The sequence below is a fragment of the Mirounga angustirostris genome, unplaced genomic scaffold (assembly GCF_029215605.1).
Source record: "Mirounga angustirostris isolate CCGP_5_RB_7025 unplaced genomic scaffold, mMirAng1.0.hap1 SCAF_4, whole genome shotgun sequence".
Lineage (NCBI taxonomy): Eukaryota > Metazoa > Chordata > Mammalia > Carnivora > Phocidae > Mirounga > Mirounga angustirostris.
The window spans coordinates 32,858,657-32,877,446 of NW_026991712.1; the positions used below are offsets into that span (position 1 = coordinate 32,858,657).

General features: G+C 40.5%; 1 protein-coding gene across 2 annotated transcripts in view; it reads left to right on the forward strand.

Annotated features, from left to right (window-relative positions):
• The first annotated feature begins 8,225 nt into the window (after positions 1 to 8,225).
• The window catches only part of LRP12 (LDL receptor related protein 12), a 73,699-nt gene continuing 63,134 nt past the window's right edge, over positions 8,226 to 18,790 (forward strand). For both annotated transcript variants that reach the window (XM_045896077.3, XM_045896078.3), the window contains exon 1: positions 8,226 to 8,644. In XM_045896077.3, the coding sequence (XP_045752033.1) occupies positions 8,566 to 8,644 (79 nt within the window). In that variant the 5' untranslated portion in view covers positions 8,226 to 8,565. The remainder of the gene's footprint in view (positions 8,645 to 18,790) is intronic.

Sequence of the window (18,790 nt, forward strand, 5' to 3'; positions counted from 1 at the left end):
AGTAGTTTTCAATCTTGAGCCCATTTTTCTCCTCTGGGATATACAGTATATCCAATTGTGTATTGGGCTTCTCTACCTGAATGTGCTGGCCCAAAGTTATACTCACTTTTTCTTGGTCCTCTTCTCCCCACCTCACACCCTCTCCTGTATTCCCTGTCCTGGGAAAAGATGCTACCATCCAGGTACTCAAACTACAAATCTGAGAATCGTAGCTTCTCACCTTCCAAACAACTATTGATTGTGTTAACTACTCTCCATTCCTACTACCAGTGAGCACTCACCAGTCCATCTTATTCCTCACTGCTGTAATATCCTCCTGGCTTGTCTCCAGATTCCCTCTGCATCCCATTCCAGGCTTCATCCAAAGTGGAACATGACTCCTCTGCTCACAATTCTTTCAAGACTCCCCATCTCCTGCATTTTACAGAATAAAATCTATACATATAGCCATGTCATTTAAGACCCTTTATGATATAATTTATGATTATAGGTTTATTTCTTGCCTACCCCGAACACACACACGCACACACACACACAGTTTTATGTCAGCAATACCAAACTACTTACATTCCCATATCACACCCTACTGTCCTCTTCCATTTCTACTTGATATTTTTCAGCCTGCAATGTTTTTCTGTCATCCCTGGCCTAGCTCCTTTTTTATCGTCAATCTCCTACTAATGTTCCCTTCCTCGAGTCAAGTATTTTCCCTCTGTGAGGACTTCTCTAACTCTCCCCCGTGGCACATCTTCTGTGTGTGTACCTCTCTGTGGCAGGTACCAGGTTTGTGCACTGAGCAACCCCAGCATCTGAAAAAATGACTGGCACATATTAGGCGCTCAGTAAATATTTGCTTAATGAATGACTGTTGCTTATATTTATTGGTATATCTGTTTCCCTACTAGATTATAAGCTCCTTTGTATCTGCAATGACTAGCCTGACAGAGTAGAACCTCCCCCATTAGGTGATTGAGTTAGGTAGTGTGAACTTCCACATTTCACAATCCTTAGAATATTTCAAGTATTCAAAAATATGGGGAGTGAATTATTATGAAGATCCCAACAATATTCTAGTTAATTCTTAGAGAATTGATTTTATTTTGCTGAACAATCTACTTCAGCAAATTCATATTCAAATTTGCATATTTGGAGAGAATATTGAAAATAGCAAATGATAAATAATAAAGATAACTTACCTTGGAATTTGGAAGTTGGAAAGTGCTCTTTATACTTACATTTTAAAGATTTTATTTTATCTTATTTTTCTAAGTAATCGCAACACCCAGTGTGGGGCTTGAACTCACAACCCTGAGACCAAGAGTCGCAGCTCTATCCACTGAGCGAGTCAGGCACCCCTGTACTTACATTTTAATATGGGAGTGACTGAGGACCCAGAAATTCATGATCCCTTGGACAAATCTTGAATTCATAGGTGAAGGTCTGGCCATCTGGGTTCCCTTCTCTGGCCTCTGATCCTAATTTCACATGGGACACAGATTTCATCACTTAGACTGATGAACTCAGCTTAACTTCACAGATAATAGAATTGGAATCTGCACTCCTGAAGCAAGGTGTTAGTTTACAGCTTTCTGAAGAAGGTTTTGAAAAGCCTTCTTTTCTGAGGGTTTCTGCTGAACTGGAGAACAAACATCCTGTTTAATAATTAATAAAATAAGTAGTGCCCAACTTACAGATATTATAAAGCCAGTTGAGGCCATTAACAACCCATTTAACCTGTGGTATACCAGAAATATTAAACACTGGCAATAAGATTGTACAAAACAGGGCTTTGATACCAGAATAATTTTTCAAAACCTCATTGAGTAGTATCTTGGACATGGGCACACAAGGTGATATGGGCTTCATCCTGCAGTGAGGGTTATTGGCTCTTCCTAGGAGAACAAGAATTAATGGTTCACTCCATTTGTGTGTGGACTCCAACACAAGCAGCTTTCTCTGCAGGCCACCACCGGGGTACTAATGTCACAGAAAGTATTGGTTCTCTCTGTATTACCCTAACAGCTTTGCTTCTCCTTTCCCCCAGAGATCGGTTTCATTCTTCAACTCCCTCATTCATTCACTCAACACACGTTTATTGAGCATCTCCGGAGATGGGCCTTCTTCTAGGGGCTAAGGATACAGTAGTGAACAAAACAGACAAAAGTCCCTGTCTCACTGGACCTTTCTCTTCCCTCCTTTATCCACCTCCCTCAGTGAAGATGGGAGAATCTGAATACACTAGTTCTACCCTTCAGATTAGCAAATGCACAGCAGTCCACAGGCCATAGATGGCATTAGTGAATTCAAAATACTTCTCCCATCTCCAGAGATTGGTCCATGTCTCAATTCTTAACGTGCTTTTTCTGAGTTAAGGCAGAGTGCCCATGAGGTGGCTTGCCAGAACAGGTTCAAAGTGTGGATTAGACGGAGTCTCCTGAGGCAAGAGGTTAACCGCTCTGATGAGGGTCAACAACACTGAGAACAGACTTCCTGGAAGACATCATCCACTGAATAGAGAGAGAGAGGAAGAGAGCGGGAAAGAATAAATGTACGTGGTAGGCAATCTGGCTCTCTCTGCTTTGCCTGTGTGAGGCCACAGGGAAAAAAAGGGCAAAATGTCCTAAGGAGCCTGATGCCTACATATCCTAGTCCCTGGAGCACTGCAGGTTAGCACTGCTGGGAATCTAATCCAGAGACAGCAAAGTCAGCACAGCCTACTCTGGGACTGTGTCCTCTTTCTCATTCACAGGCCAGCGGAAGCAGCTTCTATGGAGCTAGTTCTCTAGTTGCTAACTGCCAGGAACTACCCTTAAGTCCCACACTGAAAGGGCGAAAAGTATTTTACGAAATTTTGCACAGATGACAATTTAGAAATTGGGGTCTCCATCTCAGGAGCGTCTGTACTTAAGCAGAGCTAATAATAACCCAGAAAAAAGTTTTGGTGACTGGAGTTAAGTGACCTGGTGACTAGAACCAACTGACGTAATGTTCTGAGGTGTTTAACTTTTTTCATTTCATCGAGTATGAGAATACAATTTTTATATTGAAATGCTTTTTGCCGCTATTTCTTGCACGTCCCCTGCTGTGCAAGGGAGGCAGCTGACTACAGGAAACAAAAGGATTAGACTGTTCTTTTCCATCACAGCTGGTATATATTCAAAATGCAAACCCACCTGGGCATTTCCAAGGAGAATATTCTTTTCATGATGAAGTTGGAGTAATCTATTCTTTAGTAGAAATGACCTCTGTTTTCATGGCCTGATAACTGAGCAGTTTCATATGATTTCATGTATTCTTTGGGATCAGAAAAATCTGTCATAGATCTTTACTAAAGATTAAGGCAATAAGCAACCTAAGGTTCTCTGATCTTCCAAGGAAACTATAAATAATGACTACAAGGTCACTGAAAAAAATTAGTACCAGCGTCAAAAAGCCAGACTTATGCTTCATCTCATACTCACTTGATGTTTTCTAAAATTCAAGGAAATAAAACTTTTAAAAATGACTTTTCTTTTTAAAAAGAAACGCAGAAGAGGCTTATGTCTAACTTAAAACAAATTAAAGGTAGTACCAGCTACTTCCGGGAAATAAAAGGAAGGCAGAGACTAACTCAATAGATTTTATTTTAAATTGTATGATATTAGAGAATAAGCATTTTTTTTTGCCATGTCACTTATATGTTTAATAACAGTAGCTGCCATTTATTGAGCACTGACTAAATGCCTGGCATTGTATTAAGTGCTTTACATACACCATGGTAGAATGATTAAGAGTGTGTGCTCTGGAGTTAGACTACCTGAGTTTACATACTGATCGTTTACTATCTGGTGATCTCTGAGAACATTACTGAACTTCTCTGTGCCTGTTTACTCATTTGAAAAACAGGGATAATAATAATATCAACATCACAGGATTCTTTGAGGACTAAATGTGTAGCCTTACACTCAATATATAAGCACTCAATATATATTAGCAATTATTATTATCCCATTTAAGGCATGTACATAATTTAATGACACCCCATTTCCCCCCTGATTTTGTAGGTGGAAATAAGAGATATAAAAGGCTAGGTTACTTGACCAAAGTTAACTCAGCGCTGTTAAACTCTTAAGACAATACTTTTTGGGGCGCCTGGGTGGCTCAGTCATTAAGCGTCTGCCTTCGGCTCAGGTCATGATCCCAGGGTCCTGGGGTCGAGCCCTGCGTCGGGCTCCCTGCTTGGCGGGAAGCCTGCTTCTCCCTCTCACACTCCCCCTGCTTGTGTTCCCTCCCTCGCTGTGTTTCTCTCTGTCAAATAAATAAATAAAATCTTTAAAAAAAAAAAAGACATATACTTTTAACAACTATAGTCTACTACAAATACACTGGGGGATCGAAAATCCTTTTTGGACTTGGGCAAAGTATAAACAAATAAGTACATACATCTGAAATTAGGCAATAAAGAGCCATCGGGTTGCCATCACAATTGCCAAATTCACTTCCGGTGGGCTCCTAGGGGATAAGATTCCATTCCATGGGCATTTCCAGTTCGCAACCTAAGTTAATCATAGGAAGAACTTAAAAAACACAGGGAAGTACATTTGGAAACCTAGCAGTTAAACAACAACAAAAATGCTCTGAGTATCTCTAAGTACCAACGTCTGTAGTTAATTTCCCCTTCCTTCCCTTTCTCTTGGTAGGGGCAACTGTTATATATGTCTACAAGAAGTAGATGTTAGCACTAGAAATTCATGCATGCTCTACGGTTAGGTTTTGCAATTAAAAAGTTGGGTTTATGAGGGCATAACTAAATCTGTGCAGAATCGGGCTCTTTAATTTAGAGCCAGGATTATGTCTTTGACTACTTGGTACAATGCTGGGTATGCTGTCATAGCACAGAACATAATAAATAATAACCACAATAAATGTGCTTGGGAACTGGTAGAGAAGTTGCCTAGATTGATGGATCTCATTTGCTATCCTATATTACACAACTCCAATGGAAATTACAATTTGCTTGTAAAGATATCTCATTTATTTAACTTCAAGTTGAAAAATTTTTTCTTTCCCTTTTAGTTATATGTGTTTATCAAGTTTGTTTTTCTTTTTTAAACATAATAGTCCTTTGAGGAGGAGTTAAAAGATTTAGCTTTGCTGGCAGCATGCCAAGCAGAAAAACCACTATCATCAATTTCTTTTCCAATAAAAGATGATGCTCAGAGTGGTAGACTTAAATTCCCAGTCTAACCTCACAGTGTTGATGAGATTTTCAAATGCTACTAAATGGAGCAGGGTCTACACCAGGAAGGAAGGAATTTTTATTGGTGACAAGAGTGAAAACTAAACCATTATATATAGTGATAACCGAACAAGGAGGAAAAGGAAGTTTAAAATCAAAACAAAAGGATTATTTAAGGGCATGTCTCCATAAAATGAAGGATTGTGGCCCTTTTCAGAATATGTCAAGAGAAAAAGAAACGGTCCATGTACTTCTCCACTCCTGAATGCATGTCTTTGAGGAGTTTGAGAACCATTGGGAAAGCAATTAAGAGGCAACTCAAATAGTTGTTTCATTCAATTTGTCTTAAACTTTTTTTAATGGTTGATACAGCCCTTTAAGAATCTCCTGAATCTAAGTAAAGTCCTGCCTATAAAAAAACATGAGCACAAAATTTTAGTACAGTTTCAGGAAGGTTAAGAGACTCCTTGAAGCCTGTCTGTGGATCCAGGGACCCAGATTAAGAACCATATGAGTCTCAGGAGCACGCTTTATGCTCTGTGGGGTGCAGGTCAGAACCCTGGCCAAGCCAAGCCAGCAGTCCAACTGCACTAGAACTGTTACCAATACTTACTACTTTATACAATTTTTATAGATTTCTAAGTGCTTTTTTGTATATGAGTTATTTGACATATTAGCCCAGTAGACATTTAGATGCCCAGTTAGATTAGGTAAGAAAAGGGGTAATATTGAATAACTATTCTGCCCCGTGTTGCTTACCAAATGTCTGATATTCTATCAGAATTAGATTCTGTACAAATAAAAATGTTCCTTCATGAAACATAAATACCTCTGGCTGGTGAACATTGAAGCGCTGAGCCTCTAATACCTCAGAATGGGTATTTATTAATTCTTTGCAATGAGAAAGAAAATACTTAGGTTTTGAAGGTATTAAGATAGACACCTAGATCAACATTCTCAAAGTTTTATCTGAGAACCCTGGGGAGGTACATGAGATCCTCCCGTTGCCAATTATGTATCTGTGTGAGTCTGAATTTTCCTCATATACTTCAACCAAAACAACATATTGCAACAGATTGGATGCAGAAGCAGATATAAAAATCCAGCTGTCCTCTATTAAGCCAGACATCAAGGAGATTTACAAAGATGGAAACAATGCCACACTTTTCACCAATTTTTTGTTTTGGAAAACAGAGTTAACTTGTAATGAATATTTTATTTTAAATCAATTTACAAATATTTTAAACTTTTGTTTTAATTTGTAAATGGTAAATATCCCTAGATACGATCTACATAAACCAAAGCTCTTTGGAGTTCTCGCCAAGTAGTGTTTTCAAATGGACCCTAAGACCAGTTTGAGAACTTGGTAAGTCCCAGAAGACAGGTCTGAGTGGATGACCAAGTATAGGGGCGGGAGGGGTGTGAATGCATCTGTCAAGGGACTGATGACACTGTGTGTCATGTCTTGGGGATAGTGTTCCTTGAATGGTACTAAAGTGGAGAGGGGAAGATGCAGTCTAGGCTCTCTTCATATTGTTTGTGGCCTATCCTAAACACAGTCATTATGGCAGCACGATTTCTAGAAAGAGATCTGAAGAAACAAGAAAATAGAGTCTACAACTGTAAAACTAAGTAAGACAACTGCAGGTTGTTTAATGAAAAACAATAAAGCTGCTCCTTTTTCTCCAGCAAGAACGGAAAACATTTTTTGGAATTTGGTTGTTTTTTGTTTTTTCTTTATGTCAGCTGGTACAAAATTTATTAACTATTGGATTTTCTATTGTTAATCAACTTTTTATCTTTTGAAATATCATTTCCTGGAAAAAAAAAATCTTAAAGGGGACAAATTGGTAGGGGATAGAGGCAAAGCCTAAATGTACCTCCCAAAAGGTGTATCTTAAAATTTAACATTTACCCATTATACACTAAGCACTGTACTACAGAGTTAAATGTGATATAGGGGAAACAGTCTTGAATTTGGAATGAGAAAAATGGTTTCAAACCATTTATTTGCTATATCGTTACGGGTAATTTGACCAGAGTCTCATTTTCTTATTTATAAAATGTGGATAATAATGTTTATCTCACAACGTTGTTAGGGATTAAAAAGAGACAACCTATGTCAATGGGACAGCATAGCGCATTGTAGGTCTTCAATGAATAGCCAGGAGAGTGCATGGAAAGGCCAATGATAGATCAGGAAGGGAGATAAGACGTGCAGACAAACACTTTAAAAAATACACGGCGGAAGGTCAGGCGTGCCAGTGTCACTACAAAAGTATTTAGAAAGTGCTACGGAGAGCTAAAGGAAGGAGGAGTCGCACTTGCTGAGACCGGGGGAAGGTGCTTAGGGAAATTAGGGAGTGCAGAAAGACGTCCCCCCTCCTCCAGCCGCGCACGCAGGCCGATTTCCCACAGCCCCGCCGCTCCCCGCCCGCCCCCGGGATGTCCAATTCTCCCGCGGCTTCCACGCCGGAATGGAAGAGCACCGCACTCTAGTCTCTCTGGACTCACGCCTGCCAGGCACCTTGAGCGTGGGTGCCCAGCACCAGAATCTCGGCACGCGTGCACACTGGCCCGGCCGACTACGGCAGCACTAACCGGCACCCACCCACCCACCCCCAGCTCCGTGCCGATTTTAGGCGGAGGCACGCCGGGCTAAGGGAGAGGATCTCCCAAGTTCCTAGCCTCCGTTCACCCACTCTCCCCGCAAGCACAGCCACCCTCAGCCTCCCAACTTGTCCTCACACCACCCGCAGGGGTAACAAGGAGGCCTCCGACTGCAGCGGAGCTCCGCTGCGGGCCCCCGCGCCCCAGCTCTCGGGAACCTCGCGGCCGGCGTTCGCGTGCTCGCTCATCGATTGGCACTGCCTTACTCCTAGGGCTCCAGTCGCGGGGAAACCGGCCCCAAGACTGGGAAAGTCCGGCGGAGCGCGGGGCGGGAACCAAGGCAGGCGGGCCAGGTGATTGCCGAGCGCACGGATGAGCGCGGGTCCCGGCTCGCGCTCCGTCTGGCGGGTGGCGGCGCCGGCTAGCCTGTGCGGTGCGAGGCCGGAGTCGCGCTTCCGGCGCCCCCTCGCCTCGCGCCCGCGTGCGCTCAACCTGCCCCTGCCCCCGGGAAAGCCGCCCCGCGTAGGGCTCTCGCGCCGCCCGGGGTGGGAGCTGGCACGCTGCTGAGGGTGGGCCAGAGGGAGGGAGCGCGGGCGGGCGGGCGGGCGGCGGCCCCTCCCCTCCCGCCGCCGCGGAGCGCGCAGGGAGCAGCCGGGGGCTCGGTGGCGGCGGCGGCGTCTGGCCCCAGCTCCTCCTCCTCCTCCATCTCCTCCTCGCTCACTCCATCTGCCGTGGTTATGGCCAGTCGTTGGAGCACAAAAGAGTCTCCGCGGTGGAGGTCTGCGTTGGTCTTGCTTTTCCTCGCCGGAGTGTACGGTAAGTGTCCGCGTCCCTGCGCCCCGCTGACCGAACAAAGCTGGGGCGACCCTGGGCCCCGAGGCCTCCAGGACAGGGGTTCCCCGCGAGAACCGGGGAGAGACCCCCGCCGCCGGCGGGACAAAGACCCGGCGAGGGGTGGATGCCCCGAGAGGTGTCCACACACGAAGATGCTTTCGTCCACTCACCACCTCCAGACCCTCGGGGTTGTCTGAGAGGGGTTTGGGCGTCCCGGCCGGAGGGAGTCCCGGTGGAGCGAGCGGGCGGCGGGCGGACTTACCGACCTGGGCTGGAGGGCCCCTTGCACAATCCACACACACAAAGATGTATGACTGTGAGAGAAGGAAGAGGAGGTCGCCGTCGCCGCTGTCGGGACGGTCCTGCCACCCCCGACCCTTCCGGGGTCAGGAAGTTCTCTCCCCAGTGAAATTCCCACCGTTCCAATCCCCCATCTTCCCCATCCCCGAAAAAGCAGCCCGCTGCTCTCTTCCCACTCCTGCACCTCGGAGGCCGAGGCTCTGTCGGTCCCGGGCGTGCTGGATCCTGTCCCTTCCCCAGAAGCAGCACGCGGGAGAAGGCCAGAAAATAGTTTCCAGCCCCACCTCAGTCTCTCCCTTAGGGCGTAGATGTCTGCCCTGACTCCTAGTTCATTTGTCATTTCATCCATCACTGGCCGCTAGTGTTGTCACTGTTGCTTCATTCCAGTCTGTGGATTGCGTTGCATATACTCCTTTGAGGTTAAGAGACGGCTGAAGCCTGTGTGTGAGGACTGAGCTTTATATTACTACATCAGGGTCTGAACTAGAGCTAAATGGAATTAATTAGAGCATTCATTGCTTGAGACTTGAGTTCCACTTTTGACTTAACCGTTCTTAGTTTATCAGTGAAACGCATTGAAAAGGTGTTTCAATGAACACAGTTAAGCTTTACTTTTTAGAATCGTGTTTTGATATCTTCAGAAGGAAATAATTAGAAGTTTACCGTTCTTTGGAGATTTCACTTAGAAAACGTCTAAGTCATTTGCCACAAACACTCATTCCACTAATGGTGTGGTGATGGAGTTAAGTCAACACGTCATTCACCAGCAAGTATTATCTCTTTTGAAAGCATTTATCTGTGGAGTTGAATGATGATAACTTTAAAAACCTGAGAAATTACAGTAAATGAATTTAATGAACATATTATTTACTGACAACCAAAAAATAGTTTTTCAGTATGATTCAAAATGTATTACTTGCTGCCTGACCTGATTAACATATCATTATTTTTGTTTGTTTGGGCCGGAGAAAGGTTTGGTCCACATTCGATGTGATCGTTGCCAATGGTATGCTTGTGTGTGATCAGGAAACCTTGTTCATGACTTTTGAGTGTTAGTTGCATCAAGTCCCTGTGATCCCTACTTGCCTGGTGACTTGTGGGCTTGGGTCTACACCAGAGATCAATAAGCTATTATGTTGTTTATTCTAGCCTGAAGGTGGGTATATTTCTGCTGTAGGTTTGGTGTAGCGGCCCAGAAGGGAGAAGAAAGCAAGAAGGCATCTTTAATCTAGGGTGATTAGAAGTGTCCTGCTTTGTCCTCTGCTCTAGTCAAAATTGAATCTTAGTGATGTCTGATCAGAATGGATAAATAAATGAGCTCTTTAAGCTCTTTCATTAAAACCCGTGTCATTATGGTTTGAACTAAAAGTCTTTTTGCCTCCAGGGATAAGAGGCTGTGAACCCCGTAATTTGTCTTTGTACATTTTTTTGTACTTGCACAAAACGACTTTCTGGTAGGTGCTTATCAAAGATTTATCTTTTTGGAATTTGTGTTCAGTGAGGAATTGTTAGTAGGCAAAGAATGAAACTTCTTTTCCAACAATCGGGGACCATGTTATAAAACTAGCAAGTAATTGTGCCAGGGTTGATGTCTCAAGCCCCAGCAAGTTTCAAAGTATAAGAAAAAAGGAGGTAGTGAGCCAGGCAGAGCATTAAACTATGTGAGCAGAGATTAAAGGTACCCTTCACCCTGCAACTGGAGAAATTCTCTTTATAGCTGCACTTTTGTCCTCTTCTGTCTCTGCAGCCAAATGTGGGTTTATATGAGAGAGAAAAGAAAAAGCTATAACAATAATATGGGGGATGTGCTTCTATAACAGTGGGGTTTGTTTTACTTGAATATGCCCTAGTTGTGAGGAGTAATGGATGCATCCTGAGAAATATCCACCACCTTGGACCTTTAGGACAGATATTAACTGTAATTTATGAAACTGTCCCTTATGCACCAAAAAGTGTTTTGGTTTTTTTAAGTGGCTTCCCAAAAATAATTAGAAATCATTGTTAAAACAACTGAGTACTCAGGGGCGCCTGGGTGGGTCAGTCATTAAGCTTCAGACTCTTGATTTCAGCTCAGGTTATGATCTCAGGGTCAGGGGATCAAGCCCCACATTGGGCTCTGTGCTTAGGGCAGTCTGCTTGTCCCTCTTCCTCTGCTCCCCCCACACACATTTGGGCATGTGTGTGCATGCGCGCTTGCGCTCTCTCTCTCTCAAATAAATAAAATTAAGAAACAATAACTGAGCGTTCATAGTAACACTTAACATAGACTCAGTGAAAAAACGCAGGTTGGCCAATATTTAGGCAGTTCCGATACTAACTCTTCACAGAATGACTCTTAATCCATTAATTGCAATATTAAATGGCTCCAAGTGTGTCTTGAATCTTTGAAACGTTTCAGAGATTCTGTTTATTTTAGTGTTTATTCTCTTCACATGGCGATTTTAGAGGTCTTTGAACGTGACTTAATTGTGACCATTTTAGTGGAATAGTGTGACTGTCACACTTCCACATTACTTTTCTGAATGTCAGAGCTTTATTTGAAACACTAAATTGTGATATGAAATATCATTTATATTTTCCAGAAGGGATTGTTCGAGAACCAATAATTATCTTTCAAGAGCTGCTGTATCTTAGCTGCTGTAACTTAACTATTGAATGTGCCTAAGAGTTAGTAGAAAGTAGAAGTTGACCTCTGCCTTTGGAAGTTTGAAGAGATAAAAACATTAGTGGGAGCAACTGTGAGCTTTGCTGGGCATTGTTGTAGGCCTACTGTAAGAGAAGGTGCTTCTTCAGTTCTCACATAGGGATGTCTGGCTTTTGCAAGGGCATGGAGATTTCCAAAACTGTCCTAGTCAACGAAGGTGTTAGTTGGCTCATCTCCCAACCCATAATTTGGTAATCGTAACAGTTGCATTGCTTTATCCTTTTCCACTTCTGTTTGTCTCCCAGATCTTTGCTTTCTAACTTTTTTTTTTTTTTACTGAAACCCGCCCTTAAAATACATTTTATGTTACTCCCAGTATACAGAACAAAACAAAGATTATGAAATAATACTCTCACTACCTGTAATGCACTCCAACATTTTATATTCTATTTATCCTTCCTTCTCTCACTCTTCCTTTCTTCATTTGCTGGTTGGACTCATTAATTTTGGACCCACTAATAGATTGCAATTCTTAGTTTGAAAAACACAGCCCCAGATGAGACCTTAAAATGTAATTTGAAATGTTTGTGGTATTTGTATATCATTTTACAATAGCCTTGGAGAATTGCAGATGGTTCGTTTCTGGCCACTTGCTGCCAGAGCATTTGATAGCAGTAAGAACTCTTCCTGGCATAACTGACTGGCCTGTGATAAAATTCTTCTTTAAGCTGGTATTCAGCTAATTATAGTCAAAAGTCTGTGCTATACACAGTACTGTTCCAGAGGTTGTGGTAACATAAAATACTCCTTTTATTCTTGCATTTTATATCTAATGGGTAAGTCTTTTCCCATGAATTTTTATGGAACATTCAGCAGCATTTTATAAATTTCCAGTTTAAGGAGAGACTAGAAGTTCCAATTTTAGAAAGGTTGTAGAAGTAACTGGAACATGAGAAAAAAATCTAAACCAGATTCCAATTACTTCTAAAAAAGTCAAGCTTGATTACATAAAATATGTTGAATAAAACTGAATTAATTGCTTAACATAAACCCTTCCTTGGGTTTAGAATCTAAATTATATCCATATCCTGGGGACAATATGAAGGTACATAGCACATTCTATAAAATTCTAAGCAGTTATCAGGCAGAAAGTATTAAATGACCACTTTCAGAGGGCTAGCTATGTTCTAGGAAGAATATGGAGGAGATTTGAATGATGTATCGTAAATGATTTAGAAGGTTCCTAGAAAGTAAAATCTCTGACAAAAACATAAGAGTGATGTCAGGCTGAAAAGTGAACAGCAGCAGTTAAAGAGAATGGAAAGAAAAGACTGACTTTTGTGGTTAGACAATTTAAAGCTTATCAAGAAATTAAGGGAACAGTGAAACCTTTTTGTGTTTCTGATCTGAGGTGTTTTTGTAGTTGAGGTTTTTTCTTGTTTTTTTTTCCCTTACCTTTTATAAATGTTACAGTTTAAAGAATGAAAGGTAAAAGGGGGGTAAATAAATATAGATGAGATTTATATAGATGTAAGCAAACAGAAAATGTTTTTATTTTAGAATGAGTTTTAGTCTTGTTCTTGCTGCAAGTCTTTATAGGGAAATGAAGGTTGTTCTAAATTTGGGAATTGAAGTTGAGTTAATGGCCTCTAATTTCTAAGGTTACCTTTCCTTCCAGTTTCTTCTCTTTTTCTCCCCCCCCCCCTCCGTTTTTTGGGGAGGAGTGAGTGATAGATGTACACTACTTATTCTCATTTTCTAAAGCATATTATTAGATCCTGTAAATACAAGTTACCAATCTATCCGTTCAGATGCACATCATCAGTCTTTTTAACTATATGCAACAGTAGGTGTATATATAGACCTATCTCTATATATTTTAGTTTCAATACTGAATTACCCTAAGGAATTCTCACTGTCTAAGCTATAGAAGGAAGGGAAAGAAACTAACATTTATTAAATTAAGTTTGTACCTTTTATTAAATAAAGTTCAGATACTGTGCTTGGTCTTTATTCATTGCCAGTTAATCTTTAGTAGGTCTCATTTGGCAATCCTATAAAGTATTTGTCCCTTTTCTATAGAAGAAAAAAATTGAAGCTCAGAAGGGTTGTGACTTATCTAAGATCAAACCACTAGGAAATAGTAGAGCCAGGATTGCAACATAATCCTGTCTCTTCGCTCATTCATTCAGTTAGCAAATGTTCATTGAGCACTTGCTTTTATCTGGCACTGTGTGAGTTTCTGCCCTCATAAGGTTGACAGTCTAGTGAGTAAGTTATAATATGAAACTCATAAGGGGCAGAGATCATGTATAACAGACGCAGGGTAATGAGAAGACTTCTTTGTAGAGTCATTTGTAAGACCTAAAGGATGGCTAACCATATTATGATTGGGAAAAGAGAGCCTTGCCCTTGGGCACCACGTGTGAAAGACCCAGAATCAGGAAAGTGTTGGTGTGGAAGACTGGTGTGTCACAGGTAAATTAATAAAAGCAGTGTAGCTGGAGCATAACGGTCATGCGGGAGAGTGGTGAGGTGAGCTTAGAACCTTAGGCAGGAACTCAGGGCTTTGGAAACCATGGTAAAGAGTTTGAATTTGAGTGTAATTATAAAAGAAGTCTAAGTGCACATAATGTGATTTATGGTTTGAAAACAGTAACTTTTGTCTACTGTGTGGAGAATTGTTGTGAAGTAGACAAGAGTAGACATGGGATGATCAGGTTTTGGCTGTGATCCAGGTGAGAGACATGGGACCTTGGACCAAGGTAGTAATAGTGCAGATAGAAGAGTATGGATTGCCTTTTTGATCGGAAAGAAAGGGATGCTTCCTCTCTTGTCACAACAGGGAAGGAAGAAAATATTGGTGCCAGTGTACTTGGGTCTGTTAAAAGTTTCAGGGTGGGAAGATGGAGATTTCCTGAAGTAATATGACATGGGATCAGGTGAGAGTGACGAGGAGGGAGGAGGAGAGGTTTAGGGTGATTTGCTTCTATAATTCAGTAGGGGAGTTTAGACCCTAGGAATTTAAGTTTCTGTTATTTAAGCTAGAAAAGGGAAGGCTAAGAACACTCAATGCAAGAAGGGATACTGTGGTGAACAGCTGTACAACACAGGACAAGGAAGAATGAGGATTTCAGTTATAAGGGGAGAGGCTTAACAAGTGTCCTGTGGAGAACAAGTGTCCAGTTCTAAGGTCTGTCATTTTTGTCAATGAAATAAGTATAGAACGTAACTTTCTACAGTGTTTTAAGAGTATTTCAGGCAAGAAGCAAAGGGTAGAAGAGAAGATTTAAGGACCTTTTTGCCGAAGTTAGATGCTTTATATTAAGTGGGCAATTAAAGTGCTTTATATCTTAGAAGAGGCAAGGATATATTGGTAGATTAGAAAGTTTCAGAAAATTTTGGGAAAAGTAAGTGACCTTTTTACCTTTATTCCCCTGGATTGCATAGTTTATTTACAGAAGATACAACTTTAGAAGATCCCGAAACCTCAAAATAAATGAAGCTGACAGAATAGTTTTCTAGTTGACTCTTAAATATTTGATAACTCACTGCCCTACTAGGATCAGTTTAGTGAAGAAGCGAAATTGTTTTACACCCACATGCATACCACTGAATGAGAGTAACTTGATACCTACCTTTAATTCACTTATTTTCCATTTTTAGAGAAATGGGGAAGGGTACTGATCTTTTAATATTGAATTGACTAAATGGAGCACGGTACCATGTTTAGTAGTTGGGATTTACTTCTTAAACATGAGTAAGAAAGTAAGCCTTTTCTTATCTGACTTAATTTCATTGATTATTAAAGCGTTATTTAGGTTTTAGGTTAGTAAGTTGGAGAAGAGATAAATCTTTGTATCTGGTATATTCTGAAATAGAATTCAGTTTCTTGAATTAATGCCTGTTCTAGTGATACTAGAACCTTTTACCAAGACTTAGAATACAGAACACTTTTACAAAGAGGTGCCTTGCTTAAATCCTCAGAGTTTCAGGGAGGTAAGTATACAGAAGCTGAATCTGAGAGCAGTGATTTTGCCTAAGGCTCACATCCCTCTACTGCTGTTCTCTTTGTATAGAGACCCGTCGTCGTTTTTGTCTACATTATTGTAACAGCTCCCAGCTAATTTTCACTCTAGTCTTGTCCAGATCCAGTTATATACATAGCAGCAGCCAGAGTGGCTTTTCTAAAGTACAAATATAATTATGTAATTTCCTTGCTTAAAACCCAACACTAGTTCCCTGTTCCTAAAATATAGGCATAACTCACCAGGCCCCTTATGATCTGGCTGGTTTTTCCTTTCCTGTCTCTTGTTATTTCCCTTCACCACCCCCCTACCCTCCACCATCTCTGCTATGCTAAACGCATTTCTCTTGTCTCCTGGCCTTTGCATGCTTTGCCTGGCTTTACCTTCCTTTTGTATCACTTTCTTCACTAGGCTAACTCCTGCCTGTCCTTTGGCCTTCCTTTAGATGTTATCTCCTTTGGGCAGTCTTCCTTAAAAGGTGCTCTTCTCAGGAGCATCTCAGACTTCTTAGATACAATATTGATATTGGCCTGTTTTACTTCTATTTCCCCATGTAGCAGCACTGTCTAAGATACATAATGTGAGCCTCAAATGTAAGTCATGTACATAGTTTTAAATTTTCTAGTAGCCATATTAAAAAGAGAGAGAGGCAGGTGTCATTAATGTAAATAATTATTTAACTCAATATTGTATATCTAAAATACTATCATTTTGACATGTAATCAATAGAAAATAATTACTGAGATACTCTGCAATGTTTTTCATATTAAGTCTCCAAAATCCAGTGTAAATTTTATACCTATAGCCCATCTTAATTAGAGTAACCACATTTCAAATGCTTAATAGCCACTGTGGAAAACAGTATCTGTTAAAGTTGAATGTGAACATACCCTGTGATCTGGCAGTTCTACTCCAAGGTGTAAACTCAACAGAAGTGGGAACATAATATGTGCCAAAAGATATGTACAAGATTATTCGTAGCATCATTATTCTTTATAGTCCCAGGTGAAAAACAGCCCCTCTGTCCATCCCCAGTAGAATGAGTGGATGAATTGATTATGGTGTATTAGCATAAGAGAAAACCACAGCAGCATTCTTCAAACTTTTAGGTCTCAGGACGCCACAATTAAATTTAAAATGACAGTAAGAAAGCCATTATGTGTGACCATAAATCGCGTACATTAAATAAAAATATGTAAAATCACAACCGTATTTTCCCAAACAGGCAAAAATTAGTGAGAAGAGTGGCACTGCTATACATTTTTGCAAATTAATGTCTGGCTTAATAGAAGACAACTGATTTCTCATGTCTGTATTTGCAGTCAGTCTGTTGTGACATGTTTTGGTTGAAATATAGGAAGAAATCTTGCCTCACACAGATGTGTTATTGCAAAGGGAGAAGTATTTTAATAGCCTTTTCAGATAAATGTGAATATTCTTTGATGCTTCACCAGAACTTGACACGTAGTCTTTTTTTTTAAGGTTAGTTGCAACATGGAATCTGAAACCATATCCCAATGAACTTTATTCTGTTAAACTCTGAAAGGGTCTCGGTGATTCCCAGGAATCCACTGACCACATTTTGAGAATAACTTGCGTATAAAGTAATGAAAAAGAACCAATTACTGGTACCTGTAGCATAGGAGGATTTCACATGTTGAACAAAAGAAGTCAGACACAAAATTACAAGATACTATATGGTTACACTCTAAGAAGTTAGAAGGCAAGGTGAGTTGTTCCCTACTGGCGGGAAGCGGGAGCGGTTGTGATTGAGAGGATTGTTTACCAGGGTAGTTTTTGGGCTGCTGCTCCTATGCTATTTCTTGACCTAAGTGGTAGTTTACACAGATAATGGAGTTTTCTGGTGATTGCTCATTGAACTGTAAACTTTCAATTAGTGCAATTATGTATATATCTCAAAAGTTAAGTAATAAAAATTTTTAAAAATAGAACAGTGTTTGATAATAGTATCTATAGAAGGTTTTCTGATAATTTATATTCTCTCTAGTGTTTGGCTTTTTGTTTTGTTCTTTGATTTTTTTTTTCCTTTGGGTTTGAGAATTAAAAACAGTTTTAAAACTTTGTACTTCGGAAAATTCCAAACATACTTAAAAGTAGAAAAACTAGTGTAACTAACCTGATATGTCCAATATCCAGATTCAACAAATTATCATTAAATGGCCAGCCTTGTTTTATCTAGACTTGTACTCTCTCCCTAAACACAAATGATTTTTTTTTTTAAAGATTTTATTTTATTTATTTGAGAGAGAGAGAATGAAAGACAGAGAGCATGAGAGGGAGGAGGGTCAGAGGGAGAAGCAGACTCCCCACCAAACAGGGAGCCCGATGCGGGACTCGATCCCGGGACTCCAGGATCATGACCTGAGCCGAAGGCAGTCGCTTAACCAACTGAGCCACCCAGGCGCCCCACACAAATGATTTTGAAGCAAATCCCAGACATCTAATTTATTCATATTTTACTATGTATCTTTAAGATGTGGGGACTTAAAAAAAAACAAACTCAATACCATTATCACACTTAAAACATTAACAATTCCTAGTTACCATCCAATATCCAGCTGTGTGCATATGGCCCTAGTTGTCATATAAACATGAATTTTTAGACACTTGTTTGGATCAGGATCCAGATAAGGTCTGTACTCTGCAATTGTTGATATCTATTAAGTCTTTAATTTAATGGTTCCTCACCCCATCTTTCTTTTTTATTTTTTTAAGTGTGATATTTGCTATAGGTTTCTGTTATTTTTAATCAAATTAGAGATTTTCAATTCCTATATTAATATGTTTTTGAAAATAGGTATTTAATTTTGTCACATAAGTTTTTTCATTTCCAAGATGATCATAAGGCGTTTATGAGGGCCAGAGGTATGCAAGTGAAACATACCTAGCATAATGCCACATAATACCTGAATTCCTTTCTCCATGAATGGAGTAAGTTATATTCATGCGATTCCTAATGTTGAACTATCTTTACATTTATGTAATAGGCCATAACAAGTTGGTAATGATGTATTTTCTTTTAATCTGCTGGAATATGTTTAGTAATTTTTTTTAGACTTTGTGTTCATAGATATGAGATCAATACATAGTCCGTCCTAAATTTCTTCCTCCCTCCACTCCTTTTCTTTCTCCTGT